Genomic DNA, 21,137 nt, shown 5'->3' with positions numbered 1-21,137 from the left:
AGTTCAGTGCTCTCCCTCTAAAACATTCACTGCAGCCTCTGCCAGAGACAGGATACTGGGCTACATGGATCATTGATATGCTACCATATGGCACTTACATGCTTACGCTGTTGCTGACCATACAGTAAGGTTTTTCCATACAGCCACACATGCTTTCCACTCCCCCCACCCCCCGAGTAAAGAGCACTTACCTGCTTCATTGCATACAAATGTGTAAATAATGGAGTGGAAGTGGCATGGGATAGTGTCCCTGTAAATGCTCATTCAGTCAAGAAAACCATAGTTCTTCAAACTAGAAATATTCTAAAGCCTGCTGAATCTGTCCTCAGGACTTACCTGTGCCAAGCAGCAGAATCATGCTAAGCTTTCCTCCACTTACTTCTGCTACACAAAGCAGTAGTAATGTGTGAAGACAGTTTTCATATAAAAGGCACATCACTTACTTACTGAAAGAAAAGAAGCAGTAAGCCTCTGAAATAATTTTGCATGTTGCCATGAAAAGAAAATGAGTTGCATAAATTCAGTTCAATCGGGAGGTAAGGAAATAAGCTTGGCTATCCAGAGGCTATAGGTTTTTAAACTGTGCCCTACAAGGCTTTTTACAAAGGCCTTTTACAGGAAAAGAATAGTGAGTCATAGACAGCCTGAGGAGAGACTGCAGTGAGGAAGGAGAAGCAGTAAGCTGGAGGCATCTTCTTAGGGGTTGAAAAGGACTCAGACTTCTGCCATGGTGCTGCAGTCCCCAGTCCCACAACACCTGGGTCTCTTCCCAGACACCGAGAGCCCCTGGTCTGGCACTGTAGCCACTGGCCAGGCCACTCATTCTCATCTTCTGTCCATCTAACCCTCTGGCTTCCCTTCCCTGGGAGCCTTTTAACTTCCTGGGGCTGCTAATCATCTCCCTCAGCTGGCCTAATCCTCCTGAGTAGCCTACTATATGGCTATAAAGAGCATGCCCACAAACCATCCTTCAAAATAGGGTCTAAAAAAAGTAGTGTTCATTTTTATTTTCTCCTTGAGTGTAGCGACTCATATTGGTTGGTGATGCATACACATTTTCTAATAAAAACTGTCTGTATTTCATCCTTGCCATGTGAACAATTCTGGACAAGCTGATACGTAAAGCAGGAGCACTCTAAATCTAAATGATATTGCTCTGTAAACTTAAACATCTGGAAGGATACACATTCCCTTCCCCAACCCCCTTTGAACTTTCTACCACTGCTGTGATATTTTAGCCTAAATAAGAAATAGTCCAAGAATTCTGACTAGTTTTCTACCTTCAGATTAAGCAGATGTCTGTTTCTTCTCCTTTCCTCCCTAGTAAATAAGCAGCCTGTTTGCAAGACACTGCAATTTTACCATTCAGCACAATCTCTGAAGTTGCTTTTCCGTTTTAAAGATTGAAAAAGCAAGACTAGTTTTCATAAAAATGCTAGGACATTCAAAGACATTACGTTAAGTATTTAAGGGTGGTCAAGTTTAGAGATGAATATGGAGAATTCTATTTTATCTGAGCCAATTCTTACATTCTAGAAACAGTGTATGCCTAAGGCAGCTTTTCCTGGTCTTAAATATCCCTGCTGCAGTGGGAAAAAAGTTAGTTAAAATGCACTTGGTCTATTTTCTCTAATAAGACTCCAGTATCTCAGACTATTATTAAACAGCGGCATAATTAATGTGCCAGTTGCATCTATGCAGTCACCATACTACATTAAATTGCTTCACAGCCAGCATTAAAAGAATTTTCTTTTTAAATACCAATTGTTTATACTGACAGTTATTCCAAAAGGCATAGACAGTATTTAGAAATTCAGGAGAAACCGGGAAGTTGAGAGAGAAGTCTGGGAGTACTTTGCAGGCTAAAAACTATATGTTCTCTCAGCTCTTGGTAAGTGATAGGCTCAAGGAAGTAGTCAAAAAGCCACATCCTTTTGAAGAGTTATGGCAGTTTGGGGGGTTTTTTTTGGAAACACCCTTCACATTCCTCAATAAGGACATAACTGAACATAAAATACATTTCTTCTGATGTCATTTTGTACCATTTAGTGACTAAGTCCCCATCCCAATCTGTATATTAACCAGCTGAAGTGATTTTAGAGAGCATCCAAAATTAAATAAACAGTGTCCACTTTTGCAATAGCCTTGAGACTGACTTCTGCAATATCCGTAGAGAGAGGTTCTTCAGACTCCTGAAGTGTCAAGTAATTCACTGTCCATGAAAACACCCTTAGGTATTTTTGGCTACAAGAAACCACTAACTGCATTTGAAAACATTTTTTTTCCACCCCTTTAAGCCATTAAACAATATATGGTGAGATTAAAATAGCTATACCATCAAATAGACAAACTTGGAAGAAGTGCAATGATTTTTCCAGCTGCTACAACTATGCAAAGGTAAACCTCTTAAGTTTGTTCTCCCCATTTAATTGTGGCTGAAACAGTTGGTACCTGCTAGCATTATTCACTATAGACTTTAAATACAGGATTTTGCATTGGAAAGGACTAGCAGATCTTCCCAGACCTAACAGTCATTGGTTTATGTTATTCTGTTAAAAATCCAACAGTGCAAGACAAGATGGTCACAACAGACTAAATAGAGTAGCTCCCAAAGTGTACAGCATCATACATTTAGGGAAAAAAAAAACTTTTGACATTATATCAGTTAAAGGAATGCCATTCTTCAGTCTGCTTTTACAAAATCAGGACTGAAATAATGCTATGCCAAACACCAACCTACTTTCAAGAGAGAACTAGGAACATTGATAAATGCTGCAGACATCAGTAGTTTATTGGTATGTTTAGTCAGAACACATTCAAAATGGAAACTTAAAAGTAAAAATACTTTCCACCTGCAACAATTAACTAGATTCTACTAGCATATAATGCTTAACACATTACAGCAATAAAGATGGTAATCCACTGTCTTTTATACCTACTAAAGCCAAAGATGGTAAGCCAAGTTTGGTGAAATAGGATTGTAATGAAAGAATACCACCATCAACAAAATCAGCAACTAACAGTAATGGTCAATGAATCTTGTTACTTTGCTTTAAGAGGTACGTTTACTGAAAGAGGGACAAGAACATTAAGAGTCCACAGTACAGTAGGTGAACAATCACCATGTAAACTTTTCTGTATGATGTTTCAATATTTATTTTTATTTCATGGCATTTAAACAAGAAGCAAGCCAGAATGCTGATTGGCTCAGTAGCTCTTCTAATCATTAATTTCATTTTTTGCAATTACTCCCAGTGCCATTTGCCACAAAAATTTAGAAGGTGATAGGGCAATACCATAGCACTAAAAATTTAAAAAGCTACAATGAACACTGGTGGCAAACTGCTAAGTGAAGCAGCAGTTTGACTAAAGGCTTCAAATGTAAGTCAAGTCATGTTTCATGGAGTTCAAGTACTATATATTTCCAGGTAACATTTGAAAAAAAATGCAAAAGCTTAACAAAAAATGGTAAATATAAAAAAATGGAAACTGAGAAATGTGTCCCGGAAAAATGTATGAAAATAGTGCAAGACTTACCATCAAACAAGGAAGACCTCAAGTTTGGGGGAAAACAAACAGATGCATTCTCACTTTGCCTAACACATCAGAAACAAACATGTGCAATATCTTCCCGCTCACTAGAAAAAAGCAAATGGTTGCATAATCCAGAAACAGACTGGTACTGTGCCATCGCTGTTTTTTTAAACAATCACAATGTAATGAGGTCTTCCATGCCCAGAAGCAGCTTTAAGTGGTCACACTTTCACCCTTACCCCCGCCCCCAACTCCTGAAGCATTCAGAGCTTGGTGCACGTCAACTTCTCCAGAACAGAGCTGGATACTATTGTCTGCTACTTTTGCAGTTTATTGAAATGTGCTATCTAGGCAGACAGTAATCCAGAAATAGTAAACTTCTTATATTTAGGAATATAAGTGTCAGAGGATGCCTTCTCCCTACTGTTAAAATTCAGAGCTGCATGGATGTTGAATCAGTTCAAAGATATGTGCAAATGAAGAGAGCAAAAAAATGGAAAATGCAAATACTTAGAGCTGCTCCTTCTATGCTCTGAAAATTGCAGTATCCTCATTTAACAAACTTTCCTTCAATCTACAGAGCTGAGCACACTTTAGAAACTGGCAGAAATATATATAGAATTCTCAACTGACTTTTGAAATGTCTGATTGAGATTTCATCCCTTTCCCATCTTTCACATTAATCAAAGAAGAGAGGCAACCTGGACACTATTCAGATGCCTTCCTTCTTCCCTTCCCCTCTCCACAAAAAAACATACAAAGTTGTTAAATTGAAGAGCAAGGTGAATTATATTCTAGCAACTTTCACTGACTTAAAAAGATACTGCAATTTTTATACAATTGTTCAATTATTTCTTTTAAACAGTTTTTGCAGCCATTTGGCTTTGCAGAACAGTAATTCATACACTCTACTGTACAAAATCACCAGCAAGACTGGAATGATGTATTAATAGAAGGCACCATCATGCTTATTACATTACCAGAGAACTCAAATACAGGAAAGACTATTTCCACTGTACAATGCTTAAAGAAGGGAAAGGAGAGGAGGAGTGTGTTGAGCAGCCAGCCATCCCTGTACTGAAGAGGGGCAAATAGAAAAATCTTAAATATGAGCTATCAAACTTGTTTAGTACTCAGGACCATAACTCTGGAGTTCTGGATTGTGTTTAGTTTACAACTAAGTGGTTTCCTTCTGGAATACATTTATAGTCTTGTTAAGGTTTGTGTGTGTACATAAGTTGGTCACAGCAAGCAGATCAGATGCCCGCATCATTTCACAAGCTATTCTGTCTGAATAACAGGATGAAGAATATTTTTCCTGATGCCTCCTGCAGATGTCAATGTAAATGAGTTCAGAGTACCCATTAGTGCATTTTGATGAGTGCATAAACACAAGTTTGTTTCGTTTGTTTTCGAGCCAAGTGTTCTAAAAAGAAAAAAGGCAAGCTTCTTCAAATTGCACAGATTGCACTATTTGCGTTTCCAACAGTAATAGGCAGAAACAGTAACACTTACACAAAATGTGCAGCAGAGGCTTTTTGACTGAAAGGACCTGAAATCGATTGGGCATGTCCTTTAGTCCATTTTGTTGCAGATAGTTTAATGGTCATTTCTCGGTCCTTAATTTTGCAAGTCTAAATTTATAAATTAACAGTGTGACTCCTGTTGTGAAACTGGGGAAAGAATGTCCACCTCAATTTAAGTGGAAACCAAAGGATGCTTTTCACATCAAAGAAATGATCAAAAAGGCTGTGTCACATTCCAAAGCCAAAAAAATTAACAAGAATGCAAACACGACGAATAATGTACCACTGCTGAGACCGTCTGCCAGCAGCAGGGATGTTCAGCGACGCTGTCCTGTGAAACGACCTTCCATTTGCCCGGTTCCTCTTCCAGAACCAAGTTTCTGTGCCATGCCACCTCTGGGAGGAGGTCCTCTTCCATCACGGTCTCGCATCATTCCACCACCCACTATTCCACGGGGGCCCCCTGGACCTCTATCATTGCGTCGAATATCCCTACGATCATCGCCACCACCTCGGGTCTCTCTTTCACGAGCAGCTCTTGTTTTTTTCTCTTCTACATTCAAGCGTACCTCACCGCGGAACATAATAGGCTTAAAGAGGAAAGCGTTTACAAAGCAAAAATTAGTCATCATTCCTTAAAATGTATGCTATACAAGTTGTATGGAAGTCCTAGCCTCATTACCTCACACTTAACAGTGACCCTGTACATATGCTAAGAAAAGGATTCATATAGTTCTTCAGGACACACATGGCTAGAGATCTAAGCCCATTACCAGTGCATATATTATATATCTATAATGCCACAATGAATTAAAGTGTATATGGAGCTAAAGTCCAGAACCTAGCAGCCAGTCCTAGGTTACTGCCAGTTACTGCCCCTGATGCAAGCAATGTCAGTGTTCTCTGAAAACCTTCCATCTTTCTAAGCAACTAAACATTGGTTGAGAACCTAAACATTAAAAGTGCAGTTTCCTTACTCCCAATTCTAATCTTTCAGTTCCAATTTCACTTGCTCCATAAAACATACATCTTCACTTGCTCCACATACATCCCTGATCTATGATTTATTGATGAAAGTAGTGCCCCTCAAGCCTGGGAACTTCTAACTTGCAAGGATTCTTCTCCAAGAGTACAGAAGGTACTGAAGAAATGAGGAACCTGAACAAGTCATAATAATAAACTGAAGGTCTAATATAGCCCATGCTGGGTAGAAGCACATTGTCAGAAGCAGGTGTTTTTTTTCCAAGCACACTCTTAACCAGCCATCAGAAAGGAAAAATGTGACCTCTGGTAAAGAGCAGCAAGAACCTAAAACATCACATATTGCTTGTAATTAACGGCCATCTATCCCCAGGATAAACACACCAATGCTATGTGGCTACACTTACTTTTGCAACAAGGATTCTTTGAACTGGTTCAGAGTCATCAAACACCACAAAACCAAAGTTTGGCAGCTTCCCCCCAACTCCTTTAGTATTAATGCGAAGTTCCACTACGTTTCCAAAGCCTATTAAGGGGGGAAAAAAAAAAAAGGAAGAAGCACATACAGAAGAAAAACTCCATGCAAACCTTATGTTGTAGGTCAAGGAACAAACCACTTTGTTTTGGATGTATTTAAAGAAATCTCTTGTAGTATTGCTTTACATTAAAAAAAAGTTATTTTGCTATTAAGCAAGCACATTCAGAGGTTTTAAGTTTTACTTCTAGCTTCAATCCCAGGAGCTGAATTTCAAACAATTTAAAAAAACATCACTTACTCATGAAGAATTCTTTCAATTCATTCTCATCGATATCATGCGGCAAGTTGCCAACAAACAGCTGATGGCTGTCCGGGTAACGAATTATTCTGCGATTATCTGATTCATTCTGCTCCATGTCCCCTCTACCTGCATTCATAAACATAAGAAAAAACAAAGTACTATCAGTTTTAGGCACGGGGGGGAAAAAACAACTGTAGCACATCTAACATTACTCATCAGCTTTCAGGTTATTCACTCAACCATTTCCAGACCCTTCTACTTCAACTTCTGTTCTGGAAAAGCTTGATTATCCAATGCCATTAACATCACTAATTAGAAAAATGCAACTAAATTGGTAAAAACACAGTCCTTTCATTATGTACAAGCCATGCTACATGCTTCATTTTTTCATCTTAATGTATTTTTTGTGGAAGGTGCTAAATTGAAACCATGTAAACATAAGAACATAATCTAACCTATCAGCAACATTAAAAAATACAGCTTATAACTGTAAATCCTCCATCTCCAAATTCCCATTAGCAGCAATGGCCAACCACATCTGATCATCTACATATAGAACACGTATCTCCTTTACATTTAGAAATGTAAACTATTCACTCTGCTTTCCAAGTGAGACATAGTATGTGCAAGAATATTTTAAAGCATTAGCTTAACTAGCAACACTCAGGAACATCTAATAAATAAGGCGTATTAAGACTTACGAACATTATTTGCAATTTAGAGTTTCAAAAATTTTGCACCTAATTCAGTTTAAACATTAATTGGCTAGAGACAGTATTTCTAGCACACTTTTATATAAATAATTCCTCTTCACTTGCTGTACATTCCTAAAATGTTTTTGTACATTTTCCATAATTCTTTCTGATTGTTCTTTCTCCATGACTGGTAAAAGGGAGAGAGAAGAGCTTAAGAGAACTTTAAACTGTTTAATGCCAATGGCCAGACGGCCTTAACATTTTTCCATTTTAACTCTGCTGCTTTATACACAAATTCTTAACTGCTGGACTGTTTAAAACGTACAAACTGTTCTCCTGTAGGATGGCTTGCTGAAGTTACCTTTCTCTCAGCTCAGACAGGATTGCTACAGTACCATTTCCTGTCCACTGTGAAAGGCTTTTTCTCCTTATTGCTATAGGTATAAATCTTTACCTTTACAATAAGCAATACAAGATCTTACCCTACATTGCAATATCAAGTCCTTGTCTGGTAATCTCTTATATGACATTGTATCTCATTTTTTATTCTTTTGCCTTTTCTTTTTTCATTCATCATACTCCAATGCAATTCCCCCCACCTCCTCCAATGCAATTCCCCCCACCTCCAGTATGCTGTGCAGATACCTGCTGAATGGCTGTAGGATTTCTTCACACAGATTACATGGGTGATAGAGCACACCATGCAAGAACAGCCAGATAAGCTCTAGTAAATTAAGCAACTTCTTAGCTATTAGCAATACAGTATTCATTCAGACAAGAATTCTTGATGCTGTCCTTTTTAAGGTCTATTTTTCCCCACATTAAAATATCTTTTCAGAGACCTACCTAATATCTCTCCGCTAACATTATTCTCTCAATTTGCATTATTTAAAAACAAACAAAACAAAAAACCTGATTGTTGCAAATAATAATGGCTTTGGTTTACTTCAATATCAATACATCACCAAAAGCCACAATGGTATCTGGAATTGTGTATGCTGATTCAGGCATGAGAAGTTAAAACAGCACCAAAGAATTCATACAGATACTAACAGTGGTCATTTATCAAACCTCTTAATGCATCAGTTTATGCAATATACTTGCTCTTAAAAACCTCTAAGGATGAAAGAACTCCAGTTTCTCTAGGCAGCCTGATCCAATGTCTGACCACCCTCCTACTCATGAAGCTCCTCCTAATCTCCAATCTAAATTTCCCCTGCTGCAACTTGAGGCCATTGCTCCTAGTCCTGTCTCCTAGGGTCACAGAAGAAAGCTCACCTTCATCCTCTCTGTAATTGTTCTTCAAGTATCTGAAGGCTTAACAAACCCACCCCACTACCCCCCAGTCTTCTCTTCTTCTGACCAACACTATCCTAGTTCTTTCAGCCTTCTTTCATAAGTCTTGTTGCTGAGGCCCCTAATTGCTTTTTTGCTCCTCTGCACTGGACTCTTTCCAAACTATCCACATTCTTCTTGGTAGTGCGGGCCCAAAACTGGACACAGTACTGCAGGCGATGCCTCACCAGCATGGAATAGAGTGGAAGAATCATTTTCCTTGATTTCCAAGCGACACTCGAGACATTCTAGAAAGCAGTCACCCTCTATGGCAGTACCACAGTGTGCGCAAAAATTATGTGAAGTCATTCAACATCAATGTAGAACGCTGGGAGGAGCACGCAGAATCTCATCTAATCTGGAGGGACCTTCTGACACTGGGTACAGATCCACACGAAGCGCCTTTAATCCAGAAGACAAAAGCAAAGTGAGAAAGAAGCAGCTTCCTGTAAACTTGGACTCCAATTCAGACAGCATATGAATTTGTAAAACTTGCAACAAGCTGCATCGCTCTCAAATTGGGTTTGTCAGGTCACAAACGGAATCATCAGGCATCTGGACTAGACCTCTTACATGTACACCATGATCCAGAGGACTGACAGTTGCCTACTAGTCCTGTTAATACAACCCAGTATGCTGTTGGCTTTTTTTGTTTTGCAACAAAAGCAGACTGCTGGTTCATATTCAGCTTAGACTTGTGGGTTACAATAGACCCTTTCTCTGTAACCAGTCATTCCCCAACCTGTATTTGTGCATACATCTATTCCATCGCAAGTGCAAGAATTTGCATCTGCACTCCTTGAATTTCATCCAGTTGATTTCAGTCTATCTAGGTCATTCTGAATCCTAGCCCTACCCTCCAGAGTATCTGCAACTTCACTCAATTTGGTGCCGTTCACAAATTTGCAAATTGTGCACTCAATCCTATTATCCAAATAATTAAGGAAGACATTAAACAATACAGGACCCAGGATAGGAACTCCACTTGCTACTTCCTCCCAACTAGACACTGGAGCCGTTGAGTTTGATGATCCAAGTAGTCATGTGTCCATCTTATGGTTTTTGTCTAATCTGTATATCCTTATCTTGTTAATGAGAATGTTGTGAGAGAGTATCATAAGCTTCACTAAGTGAAGATATAATCACATCCACTGTGGAATCCAGGAATTTGCTGGACTTCTTCCCTATCAGGTGTCCCAATAATTAAAGTCCCCTATGAGAACCAAATCCAATTCCAATTTGGAAACTTCTGTCAGTTGTTTAAAGAAGGCCTCATATCAAGCTGTTCCTGATTTGGTGGTTTGTAGCAGATGCCCACCATAACATTCTCCCTGCTGTTCTCCCTTCTGATCTTTACCCAGAGGCTTTCAATGGGCCTACTTTCCACTACGTGCTGCACCTCTGAACACATGTGCCTCACCATTATATGGGACAGCACCTCCTTGTTTTTCTTGCCAATCCTTCCTGAACTAATTATACCCATCCGTAACCAGAGCTGTCATGCGAATTTTCCCACTGCATCTCCCTAATCCCAACTACATCATAATTCTGTGCTTCTGCTAGGACCTCCAATCTTCCCCATACTTCTTGCATTAGTATATAAACATTTTGGGCACCTGACTGTTCTACCGTCTCCCAGACAGCATTGGTAAGGCTTTCATTATTTCTTACCCTTACTTTTTATCCAGATCCCACACTCTTTAAACTTTTGTCTCCATTCCCTGGTGAACCTAGTTTAAAGCCCTCCCCATTAGATCAGCAAGCCTGTCTGAGACAGACTTCCCTCTCTGTCAGATAAACCCTCAACTCTTTCCTGCAGTTTACCTTTCCAAAATTCCACCCCACGGACAAAGCCAAAGCCCTGCTGACAACATCATCTACACAACCACATGCTGATCTCCTTTACCTTGGACTGAAAGGATTGATGAGAACACCATCTGGGCCTCCAATCTCCCTCATCCATGACCTCAAAGCCTCAGTCATTTTTAGGGGTGTACTGATAAAGATTTTTTTGGCTGATATTGACGGCCAATTATTAACCAGCCATATTGGCCGATACTTAACCAGATTGCTGATATGCAGCCTGGCAGCTTGGAGGGCAGCGTCTGGCCAGTAAGTCTGTTCCTCTCCTAAATAGGACTCCCACTTAGACCCCTGTTTGTTGGTCCTGTGCTGCTTCATTATCGTGTTGTTGACTTCAGCCCAATACAGCTAACCACCAACCCTAAAACTTTGTTGTATCCAAGTCTGAGAACAGAAAAAAGCCAAGTCACGAACAGAAGAAACTTAAGTTATGAAGGCCAGCTCTCACCGAGTCTGAGTAACGTGCATCTAAGCCAGTTTGTGAACTGTCATCTGCTTTATACTAGCACTTAGACATCATTATTTTTAAACCATTAAAAAAAAAAAAAAAAAAGAGTCTTGGGGATAAGGCTCTAAAACTATCAGCAACAGCTAGCTCAGGGCCTTCGATCACAAATTGTTTTCCCAGATTGTATAATTGTCATCTAAGCAATATAGGTCAAGTAATTTTACTTGATCTTGGCTAAAACATGAATTTAGGATTAATGGTGTGACAGACTTTTGGATATTCTTCCATATTACTAGAATACAGCTCTCCCAACCCCAAATACAACTAAAACAAGTTACCTATTTCCTAGTGAGATTTAACTTCAGGAAGGAGTTTTATATGTTGTGTATAGATTAAATGAGTTGATGACCAGTATTAATGCAGAGTCAACTAGAACGTACTGAAAGGACTGACTGCTGATAACAAACAGAGGAGGTAGCTCGGAAATGGTGCAAAACAGCACAGCTTATGTATGAAAAAAATTCAGAGAAAAAGCTTGACTGATGAGAGTAGAACAGGGGCAGGCAATTATTTTGGGCAGAGAGCTGCTTACTGAGTTTTGGCAAGTCATTGAGGGCCGCATGACAGGCAGCCCAGGACAGATGGATATTAATTTTCCAAATGTTTTTTAGGGGCCCCATGGGCCGGATAGAATGGCCTGGCAGGCCACATCTGGCCCCCGGACCGCATTTTGCTCACCCCTGGAGTAGAGACACTAACAAAATATTTAAATAAAAGATGACATAATGACAGACATCTGAAGAACTATCACTCAGTTCATCAGGAATTAAAAAGACACTCAAAGCTGAGAAGAAATCCAGTTTCAGTTTGTAAGATGAAATATTTTAAACAGCATTAAAAACAGCTGTGGAGGGTGTCCAGTGCATACAAGGAGGCGACTTTGCAGTACTGAATTTTTTTCAGTTATTTTAATGCAACTTATCATTAACATAGCTCATGAAAGCACTCATTCCCGTATCCTCACACCCAAGAAAGGATGAAGAATTTTGAGTCAGATACAAGCTAACAGGAGAGGCAGGCTCCTGGCACAAACTGAAACATTAAAGATTTGTGCACATTAAGCATCCTCAAATTAGCTGCAGACTCTCATCCTCCGCCCCCAAATTAGTATTAAGTCATTTTACCTGGTCGTGGCCCTCTTGTTGGAAACCCTGGTCTGTCTCTTGGACGTTGCTCACGCACGCGGGGAGGCTGAGACTGAGCTTCAGGTTTAGTTTCAACTCTCGGCTGAAACAGGAGAACACAAACACTGTTAAACACTGTTTACTAAAAGAAAGGCGGAAGTAAATGCAGCCCCTAGATCACTGGCATGCATAACATTTCTGAAAAATAAGGATCCATATATAGCATGTTTCTTTAAGTTCCTCTGTACCAATCCAGGACTGTAGAATTTGTTTTCCTCTGCCAGCCAGTAAAGCACACAAACCTCTGAAACACAGTTTTTGGCCCGCCAGCATGGAGAAGTCATGCCCAATCAGAAAACAAATCAAAACCAAAACAGACCCAGAAATTTTAAAATATGAAAATTTGAAAACCGATCCACAAATATGCAAATCAAAACAAAAATGGAAGTTTCTGCAGCATTCCCAGTGCCGATCTTGGACTATAATGACTAGCAGGAAGTCCCACATTAAAACATATTGAAACAAGAGCTACATTTACTAATTGCCTGGAAAATTCTTCTAGTAAATATCCATGAACTGAAAGGTAACAATGAGGCAGGACTGAGAAAACAAAACACTTCACACATCTGCATACAGATTTCTAAGGGCTACTTAAAGTGTAACTAGCTGAAAAAGCAGGCCTGAACATCCTTACTTTCTATATGACTGCTATATAAGGACAGTGATTCTCCTACAAATATGTAATTGAAGTCCTCAAGGAAAGTAACTAATTTCTGCCCACAAAACTATCAATGGACATCCGGGGGGGGAAACCACAACATAAAAACCAGTTGATAACATTTTAAGACCACTGGTGTTAGTTCTTCTAGTAATAACTTGCATCTGAACATATTCAGTGCCCTTATACCAGGCAAACAAATGCTACCAAACACCATTTTTATTTTGGAGAGAACAAGAGATCTTCAGGGCCCCAAAAGGTGAAACTACATCTAAACTCCAGACAGTCATTTAAACAGCAGTCAAAAAAGCAGCTGATATGCAGAAGAGATTCCACCACACCTGTTCTCTTTTGTTAATTCAAGACTATTGACATACATGCTCAGAGCACTTTACAGGAAAGACCTTAAATTAGATGAAGTGTCTCAATATTACACAACATCACGTCCCAGTTTTCCTGACACTCAAACTAGAGTCGACCATCTCTCCAAAGACTATTTCAGGTACGAGAAAGAGGAAATCGGTCAAAAGTTTGAGTATATCAACAACTGGCTTTTATATATATATTTTTTAACAACGACAACAACAAAAATCAGCTCCGTCCAGCGCCACAAGAGTACCATCAATTTCTTGCATCTGGAAGTATTTAATTCCTTTATACCAGAAAAGCACACGCTACCAAACACCATTTTTATTTTAGAAAGAGCAAAAGAACGATCTTTGGGGACCCAAAAGATGAAATTATATCTAAACTCCAGACAGTCATTTGGGATGGCAGTTGTCCTGCTTTGAGTAAGGGGTTGGACTAGATGATAGGGACGTGAAGTTAAACTAGGGGTCGCTAACCCCTGGCACAGGTGCCAGTATGACACGGAAGGCATTCTGCTTAGCATGCGCCTCAGGGCAGATGGCAGGGAAGGAGCTGGGGCTGCGCCACCATAAGGATCGGGCTCCTCGTGGCTCCCCTGCTGTCTGCCCCGACATGCTAACATCTTATGTCGAAGTTGCAGGTGGTATTGTCACTCTGCCCAAAAACTTTGCTGACACTTAACGATTAAACTGTTTAACTGATAAGTGCAGTGATAACTGTTAACTTACCAGTTATCCTTTAGTTTAGGGCAGGCACAGTCTGGCAGAAAAGGGGAAATGGAAGCTGCACGGTGCCCCAGAAGGAACCAGAAGACAGCAGGGCAGACAGGAGGGAGGGAGAGGAAGGGAGAAGCAAAGAGAGGAGAGGAGAGGTGGGCTAATATCCATAGCCTAAGAGGAAAATGGGAGCAGCCTAATGACTTATTCAATCAAGCAAGGAACTGCATCATAGCTGCTCCCTCCCTCCCAGCACAGGGCTGACCTGGGCTGTTTTGTCTGGCTGGGCTTGCCTCCTCCCCCACCTTCCCCCAAAGGGCCCTGGGAGATGGAGCAGCTCCCAACAGAAGCTGTTGCTGTGTTACTGGTTAATCATTTAACTGATATAATTAGAAATTAAATGAATATTTTAAAACGATATTAGATGACCTCCCGGGGTCCCTTCCAACCCTAATTTTCTATGGTTCTCATCTTTTACTCTTGCAATTTTAATGCCTAGAAAGTAACATACCAAGGCAATGAGGTGCTTTAAGAGTCTCACTTTGCAAACATTTACTGCTGCTAGGCCTAGATTTTTACTTGCTCAGCATACAAGACACCCAACAATTATAAAAGCTTATATAATTGTTCAACTTTATTTGAGCAGGAGAGGGGGAATACCAAAGCTTCATGCTATACAGTTTACCATTCAGCTAAATACTTATATACCAAATAAGGTTTTTCTCTGCCCAAAGCAGAAGACAGTTTGCTCATCAGTTAGTTTGCTACTGGCACCCAATTCATAAGCACACCAAAGCCAATGGCCCTTTTCGATAAAGAATGCATAGACTCAGCTTCCTTCACTTTAGAATCACACAGCCAAAGTTCCTAGGGTGCTGAAGCACTTCTACAGAACAACACAGTTCCAAATGGAATAGGTGTTAATCTGACAAACTGGCCTTTGAATTGAGAGCTGCCATTTTGTTACTGAGAGGCAGGTAAGCAGATCTCAGATACCCGTTTCAGAATGACTGACAAGTGGGCATGACATCCTGTCTTAAAACAAAGGAAGGTATGCCCCCCTTTCCCCCAAAAAGCAGGTACTGCTAGAAACAAAAACAAAAATTTTAGGTTCACGAAGATATGGCACAGGACCTCCTACTGCTATTGACAGTGTCATCTTTAATGCCTGAAGGAAAGAGAGTACAAGTAACTAGCCACAAGTATTACCACCTCAAAGCTGGGGGTGGGAGGATTCCTTCAAGTTGTATGGTCCTACACAGACTACATTTACTTTGAAAGCTGCCATCTCAGGAAGTTTAAGGTATTTCCTGGAAAGTGAGGGGCCTACTAAGTTGTCAGGAAGAACACAGAACACAGTGCACAAATACTAGCGTCAAACTACAATGATGTTGTTGTCTCCAAGAGAACTGAGGATGAATCACTCATTTTGTTATTCAGAGAATAGGAACACATAAACCAGAGCCCTTGACTTTCAAAAGTGATCTACGACTTCTGCAACATCTGGTTTCAAAACTAGCCACCGAGACAAACAAATGATAATTCATAAAGAACTAGCTAGCTTCTCAGGCACAATACTAGTCCTGTATAGAAGACACTCTCCCAAATGCTCATCCTTAGAACACCCAATAGTCACCCTTGCCCATATCTTTGGAAGGAAGCAGTCAAGGTAGGAAGCAGTCAAGTCAGATTTGAGACAGCTTTCAAAGCTCAGTGCTGGAAACAAACTATTAGAATCTGTAGCAGTCACTAACTTAGCTCGGAAATTGTGAGTTTAAAGACAAATGTACTGCTCTGCTTTACCAGAGAAAGGGGCAGTCACAGCATCCATCCAAGCAAAAGGTCAGCAATCAACACCAAAATACCTAGTCTCATTACCTAGGCCTTGAATTTAATGATGTGGGTTTTTACTCTATAGTACCAGATACATGGAAGCGATCCCAAAGCAAGACAACAAAAACAGAACATTTTAGTTTTATAATAGTGTAAAACCAGCAATGCCAGAACCATATATTCCTCTGCTTTGGTGAATTTCAAGTCTTGCTGTAGATAAGGTCCAAGGTACTATAGACCAGTGGTGCACAACCTCCGGCCAACATTTTTCCCCACCATGGGTCTGGAAATCTGAGGAAGGGTGGCAGTGTTAACTGCTGCAGTTCTGGAAGTTGTGGTAATTAATGCTGCCACTGCTCTCCCACAGAACCCATGGAAAGCCCTGCAGGTCAGATGACATGGCTTCAGATACCTGGCTGCACAGGCACACAGGGGTCCAGACTGGACCCACAATCCAATCCCACGTTCCAACCTTGCCTGCAGGATCCAGCCTGTGGACTGATCCCACGCTACTCACCCAGCCCACGGGACTGAAAGAGCTGAGCACTGCTGCTATACATAGATATTGTTCAGTGTCTATTTCTGACCAGCAAGGTAATAAATGGGAAAAAAAAGTGCCTAGGTACTACAGGCTAATATAATTAGCCTGTCGCTTGTTAATGAGCAGCAACTAATTGATCTAAACCAGAGGCAGGCAAAGTCCAGCCTGCAGCAGACTCCATTTCCCAGCAGCCCTTACCTACATCACTGCAGCTGGTTTCCATGGAGACCTCAGGAGCAGCAGAGCCACGGGCCAGGGTTTCTATGGAGAGCAGTCCCAGAAACGCTGACAGGACGCACAGCTGGGCAGGGATCTGCTCTGGGGCTGGGATTTTGCAGCAAGACAGCATGGTCTGGAGCCAGGGCAGAGCTGCAATCCACTGCCTGCAGATCTGGCTAATAGGTTTGGGGTTGAGCATCCCTGGTCTGAACTTAAAATGGTGCTTATCCATTGCCTCAAAGTAGAGCTTACTTTACTGGTGCTTCATTTCCAATTAGCATGAAGTTGGGAGGGGACAATCTTAGTGGCAGTGGGCACATCTACATGTTCAGTAATGTGCCCTTGCTACTGCGCATTAAGTTTAGTACATCTAATATGAGGTATAAGATAAAGGCGCAGTACCTGCACTAATGTGCAGTAGCAAAGGCAGATGTTTGTGATGCTTAACATGCAGTAGACTAATTCTACTGCACATTAAGGCATCTCGTGTAGATGCGCCTGGTGTGACTGAAGAAATGACTTTGTGGAACTTTAAGTTCTTATTTTTTGGTATCCTGCAGGGTAGACTGTATGACAACACTTTCTTGGAAGTACTAGAAGCAGCACTTAACTAACAGAGGCAGCAAAGTTCTAGTTGTATTACTACAGTTAGCAAAGGTTACCTTTGTCAGTCAATACAGTTACAATGTCTGGTGACCATCTATTGTCAGGTTTTCTGATACCACAGACAAGAAAAAATATTGCCACTGTTAATCTGAAAAATCCTCCTGACCCTGTATTTTCCACCAGTCCTCTGTGCATCGATTTTGAGTAGTAAATACTTGCTGGGGAGAAATCAATCCAAGCATCCCCCAAAGACATAACAGAATTAAAAACTAGCCTTGAAGAGCCCAATCATTTCTATCTGAACACTTCTAAATCAGACAAATCCTACCGAAAGGATTCTAAACATTATTGTCAGAAAGCAGATCAAACTGCATGAAGTAACAGTGAAAGAAGGGCCAAAAGGAAGATAGCAAGCTATACCTAATGATCAGGTGTCTAAATAGTTCAAACTGTAGTTTATTGCTGCAGTGCTCCATCTCAGCTGGAACCAAAGCTGCACAATCAAGCAGCTATAAGGTTCGCTAGAGAATCATTAGTATTTTTGGGTGCTTACACACATGCAGTAACTCTGCTCCGATACACTGGAAATCCAGCACATCAAAGTAAATTGATGCGCCTGGCGCTGCATTGGACACAGGTGTATAGGCAGCACAGTGTGTAATCAGCATTGAGAAAATTGTGGGCAGCATGCTTTGAACTAAAATACGTTTGATGTGCTTTGGTTCAAAGTGCACAGCTGCCATTCTCTCAGTGTTAACATGCGCTGTGCCACTTATACTCTTGTGCCCAATACAGCGCTGAGTGCTTTTAATTAGCATGGCTCTCTAATTAAAAGCACCTAGTGCTGTGCTGAGAGCACGTGTAAAAATGCCCATTGTTCCTGTGTCAAATATTTGCCATCTTGACTGGATAAGCATCACCTGACTATTCAAAGCACATGTGAAGCAAAGTAAACCAACCAGGTTTTCACAGTCATTACAAAGAAGTAGCCTGATTTCCATGACAACCCTTTCAGAAACAAAGCAGAATCACATAAGCATTTTATACATGCCGTTGATTAGCATCACCCTTCTGCTGATTTCCCCCAGACAGGAAAAAGGAAAGACATTAATGCAAAAACAGCAGCTGCAATAATTGTGCTAACTACTGTAGTACTGAAAATTGTGAGCACTTAAGTAGTCAGGGACAAACTACCACAACTAAGTTGAGGTAATAATTTGCAGGACATTACTGTTACTACTATTGAATTTTTAAGTGTTTTGGAATGTGCCGATTATACTTGAAGTGCAAGTTTCTCAGGGTGAGAAGTGCACCTGGATTTCCCCAAAATCTGCTTCCACTACTTCAAACGTAACAGGGAATGAGAAGAGATCATGGGGCTGGCAAGAAAAAGTGAAACCTCCCACCCCATAAACAGTCATAATTTGGTACAGGGTTCTGTAACAGTTCATTTATATATGGATAACAGAGTTTAAACATTTTGGCAGCAATCAAACTCCCAAAGAAAGGCTTGCACCTTCTCACAAAGGAATTTCATTTCTGATTAGCAGAACTGGATTGACATTCTGCCAATGAACCACCCTTTTTGCTCACACTACTATAAAGAAGACTACCGTAATTTTTAAATAAAATAACCCAACAAGAATGTCAAAACATTTAAAAACAATTTCGTCAGTGCATGTGAACAAAACAAATTTCACCACCACCCAGATCTCACACCTGCTAAGTGTATGTACTTTTTCACTGTGACATAAAGGTGTAGCACATTTACATTTAAGTGAACTTGTGCAATTTAAGTCAATACAATTTGATCTCTTAGTTTAAAGACTAAAGCAGTTTGCAGAGGTAAATGAGACAATCCAACGTGTTCACAGATGGATTACCTGTGAGACTGGTGCTTTAACATGGGGTGGAATTCCAGAGGAAGAAACAGTACCACTAGGAGGCAGGTTTTTACTGGTCACTGAAGCCCAAGAGAAAGCCTGCAGGAAATGCAACAAACCTAGGCTACTAAACATGGCAAACCACTGACATTCCTAAAGGGAATTAGTCTGCTGGTTTTTTTTTAGTTCAAAATCTAGGCAATTAGTAATCATCGTACCAGAACTATTAATATATTAAACATGCCAATAAAGCGATATAGAAGGCTTTGCAATGATAACAATCCAATTACTCCAATGGTACAGAGCAAGTACTGTAGTCAGATACGCTAACAGAATCCCAGTTTTCTAAATGGCCCCAGAACACTGCTTGCCAGAAGTCAACAAATGGACAGGCACACAACCCTAACACTACAGGATGTTTGGTCTCAAGTTTGCCTGCTGAAGAAAGAAAGAAGTGGAAGCTGGAAGTGGAAGTTAAATAGAAAAAAAAAGGCAGGGGGAGAAAAAAAGCACTGGAGATCCTAGCTGAAGTCTGAAAGTCACTCTACCCAGCTTCCATTTACTGCCCCCATTTCTAAGTGGCTCTAATCATACCAGACGGCGCGTACTGTTTTGTCAATATGGTACCCGGCTAGTAAGATGACAGCTAAAGCTCTCAGATTGATTTTTAAAGCTACACTGACAGTCAACCTGCAAGTAAAAAATCAATTTCCTTTTCTTTCTTTCTTTTTTTTTTTTTTTTTAAAGGAAGGGCAGCAATTCCCATTTTACATATTTATGTAGATGCTATGTAAAAAACATTCACATTTCAGAAGGTTTATACCCACAAACCCACATTCACTTCATAAACAGATCTCATAGCTTTAAATGGATTTTTTTTTTTTTTTAAAGTTCAGCTATTGTAAAAGTAGTTCTATTTTTGAAGTTCTTATAGTAGGGCATTGAGAAAAAAAATCCATCAGTCTTATACAAGGCAATTTACATTAAGCATGAAACTGAGGTATCAATTCTGTGTATTAATAACTTTCAGACAGAGTTTATTTATAACTAACCTTTGGTGGTTCTTGTGGTAGAGAAACAGGTTCTGCAGGAGGTGGAGACGGAGACTTTTCTTCTAGCTCTTCAAGATTCTTTTCTTCTACTTCAGGTTTCAGCTCCTCAGCTTTCGTTTCAGATTCTAAATCTGGCTCAGGCTCATGAGAGGATTCTTCCAAAGGTTCCTCTATTCCATTGCTACAAAAAACAAAACAAAAAAAGAAAAGCTCGGAACAGTGAATTATTTTTTATTTTAGGAAAGCTGACTGAATGTATAGCCACGATGTGTTCGTGTTAATTTTGAGGCGTCTTGCTATCAATAGCCACAATGTGTTCATGTTAATTTTGAGGTGTCTTGCAATCAAGTAATCCAATGTATTTACAGTAGTCAGAAGCTATTTTTTTTAACCAAATACCTCTGGTTGAGCCAAAACTGAATCAAGTTCCTGGAGCTGGTGAAATTCATGTTGACATGGGCTAAAATAAGAATTACCATATTTACTGAATATAAGACTACCCCCTAATAATTAGATTTTATATATGGAAAAATTTATATTTGTTATAATTTTCAAGGTACAGAATCTAAATTATTTGAAGTTTGCCTTGAATTAGTCTCCCTCCCACTGCTACAGTGGGGAAAATAAATCGCAAGGGCAGGGGAGGGACTACAAGAGTATGGCCCCCTTCTCCCTCCCCCACAACTTCCCCTTGCAGCCCCTTCTCCCTCTCCTTACTGCTAGACCCTGCTCTACCTGAGCATATGAAAGTGAGGTGCACGTATGAAAACCCTGACCTCGAAATAACTGCAATAACTGTAATAATTAAAAATTGTAACCGCAACTACTACAGGTAACCATAAGGCTTAATTCATC

The 21,137-nt window shown here is 40.2% G+C and overlaps 1 protein-coding gene across 3 annotated transcripts in view; it reads right to left on the bottom strand.

The window, feature by feature from the left end:
* Positions 1–2,766: 2,766 nt before the first annotated feature.
* Positions 2,767–21,137, bottom strand: part of G3BP2 (G3BP stress granule assembly factor 2) — a 53,249-nt gene continuing 34,878 nt past the window's right edge. For 2 of the 3 annotated variants that reach the window (XM_090031921.1, XM_090031923.1), the window contains exons 7-12: positions 20,283–20,463; positions 19,231–19,329; positions 12,346–12,448; positions 6,818–6,946; positions 6,449–6,567; positions 2,767–5,650 (exon numbers count right to left, since the gene is read on the bottom strand). In XM_090031921.1, the coding sequence (XP_089888047.1) occupies positions 5,378–5,650; positions 6,449–6,567; positions 6,818–6,946; positions 12,346–12,448; positions 19,231–19,329; positions 20,283–20,463 (904 nt within the window). In that variant the 3' untranslated portion in view covers positions 2,767–5,377. The remainder of the gene's footprint in view (positions 5,651–6,448; positions 6,568–6,817; positions 6,947–12,345; positions 12,449–19,230; positions 19,330–20,282; positions 20,464–21,137) is intronic. The other variant, XM_090031922.1, reaches the window with a different exon arrangement.

Source organism: Crocodylus siamensis, chromosome 2 (assembly GCF_052110815.1).
Source record: "Crocodylus siamensis isolate JL-2025a chromosome 2, ASM5211081v1, whole genome shotgun sequence".
Taxonomy (NCBI): domain Eukaryota; kingdom Metazoa; phylum Chordata; order Crocodylia; family Crocodylidae; genus Crocodylus; species Crocodylus siamensis.
The sequence above is the reverse complement of the archived record's forward strand: the minus strand, read 5'-3'. Positions and strand labels throughout refer to the sequence as shown.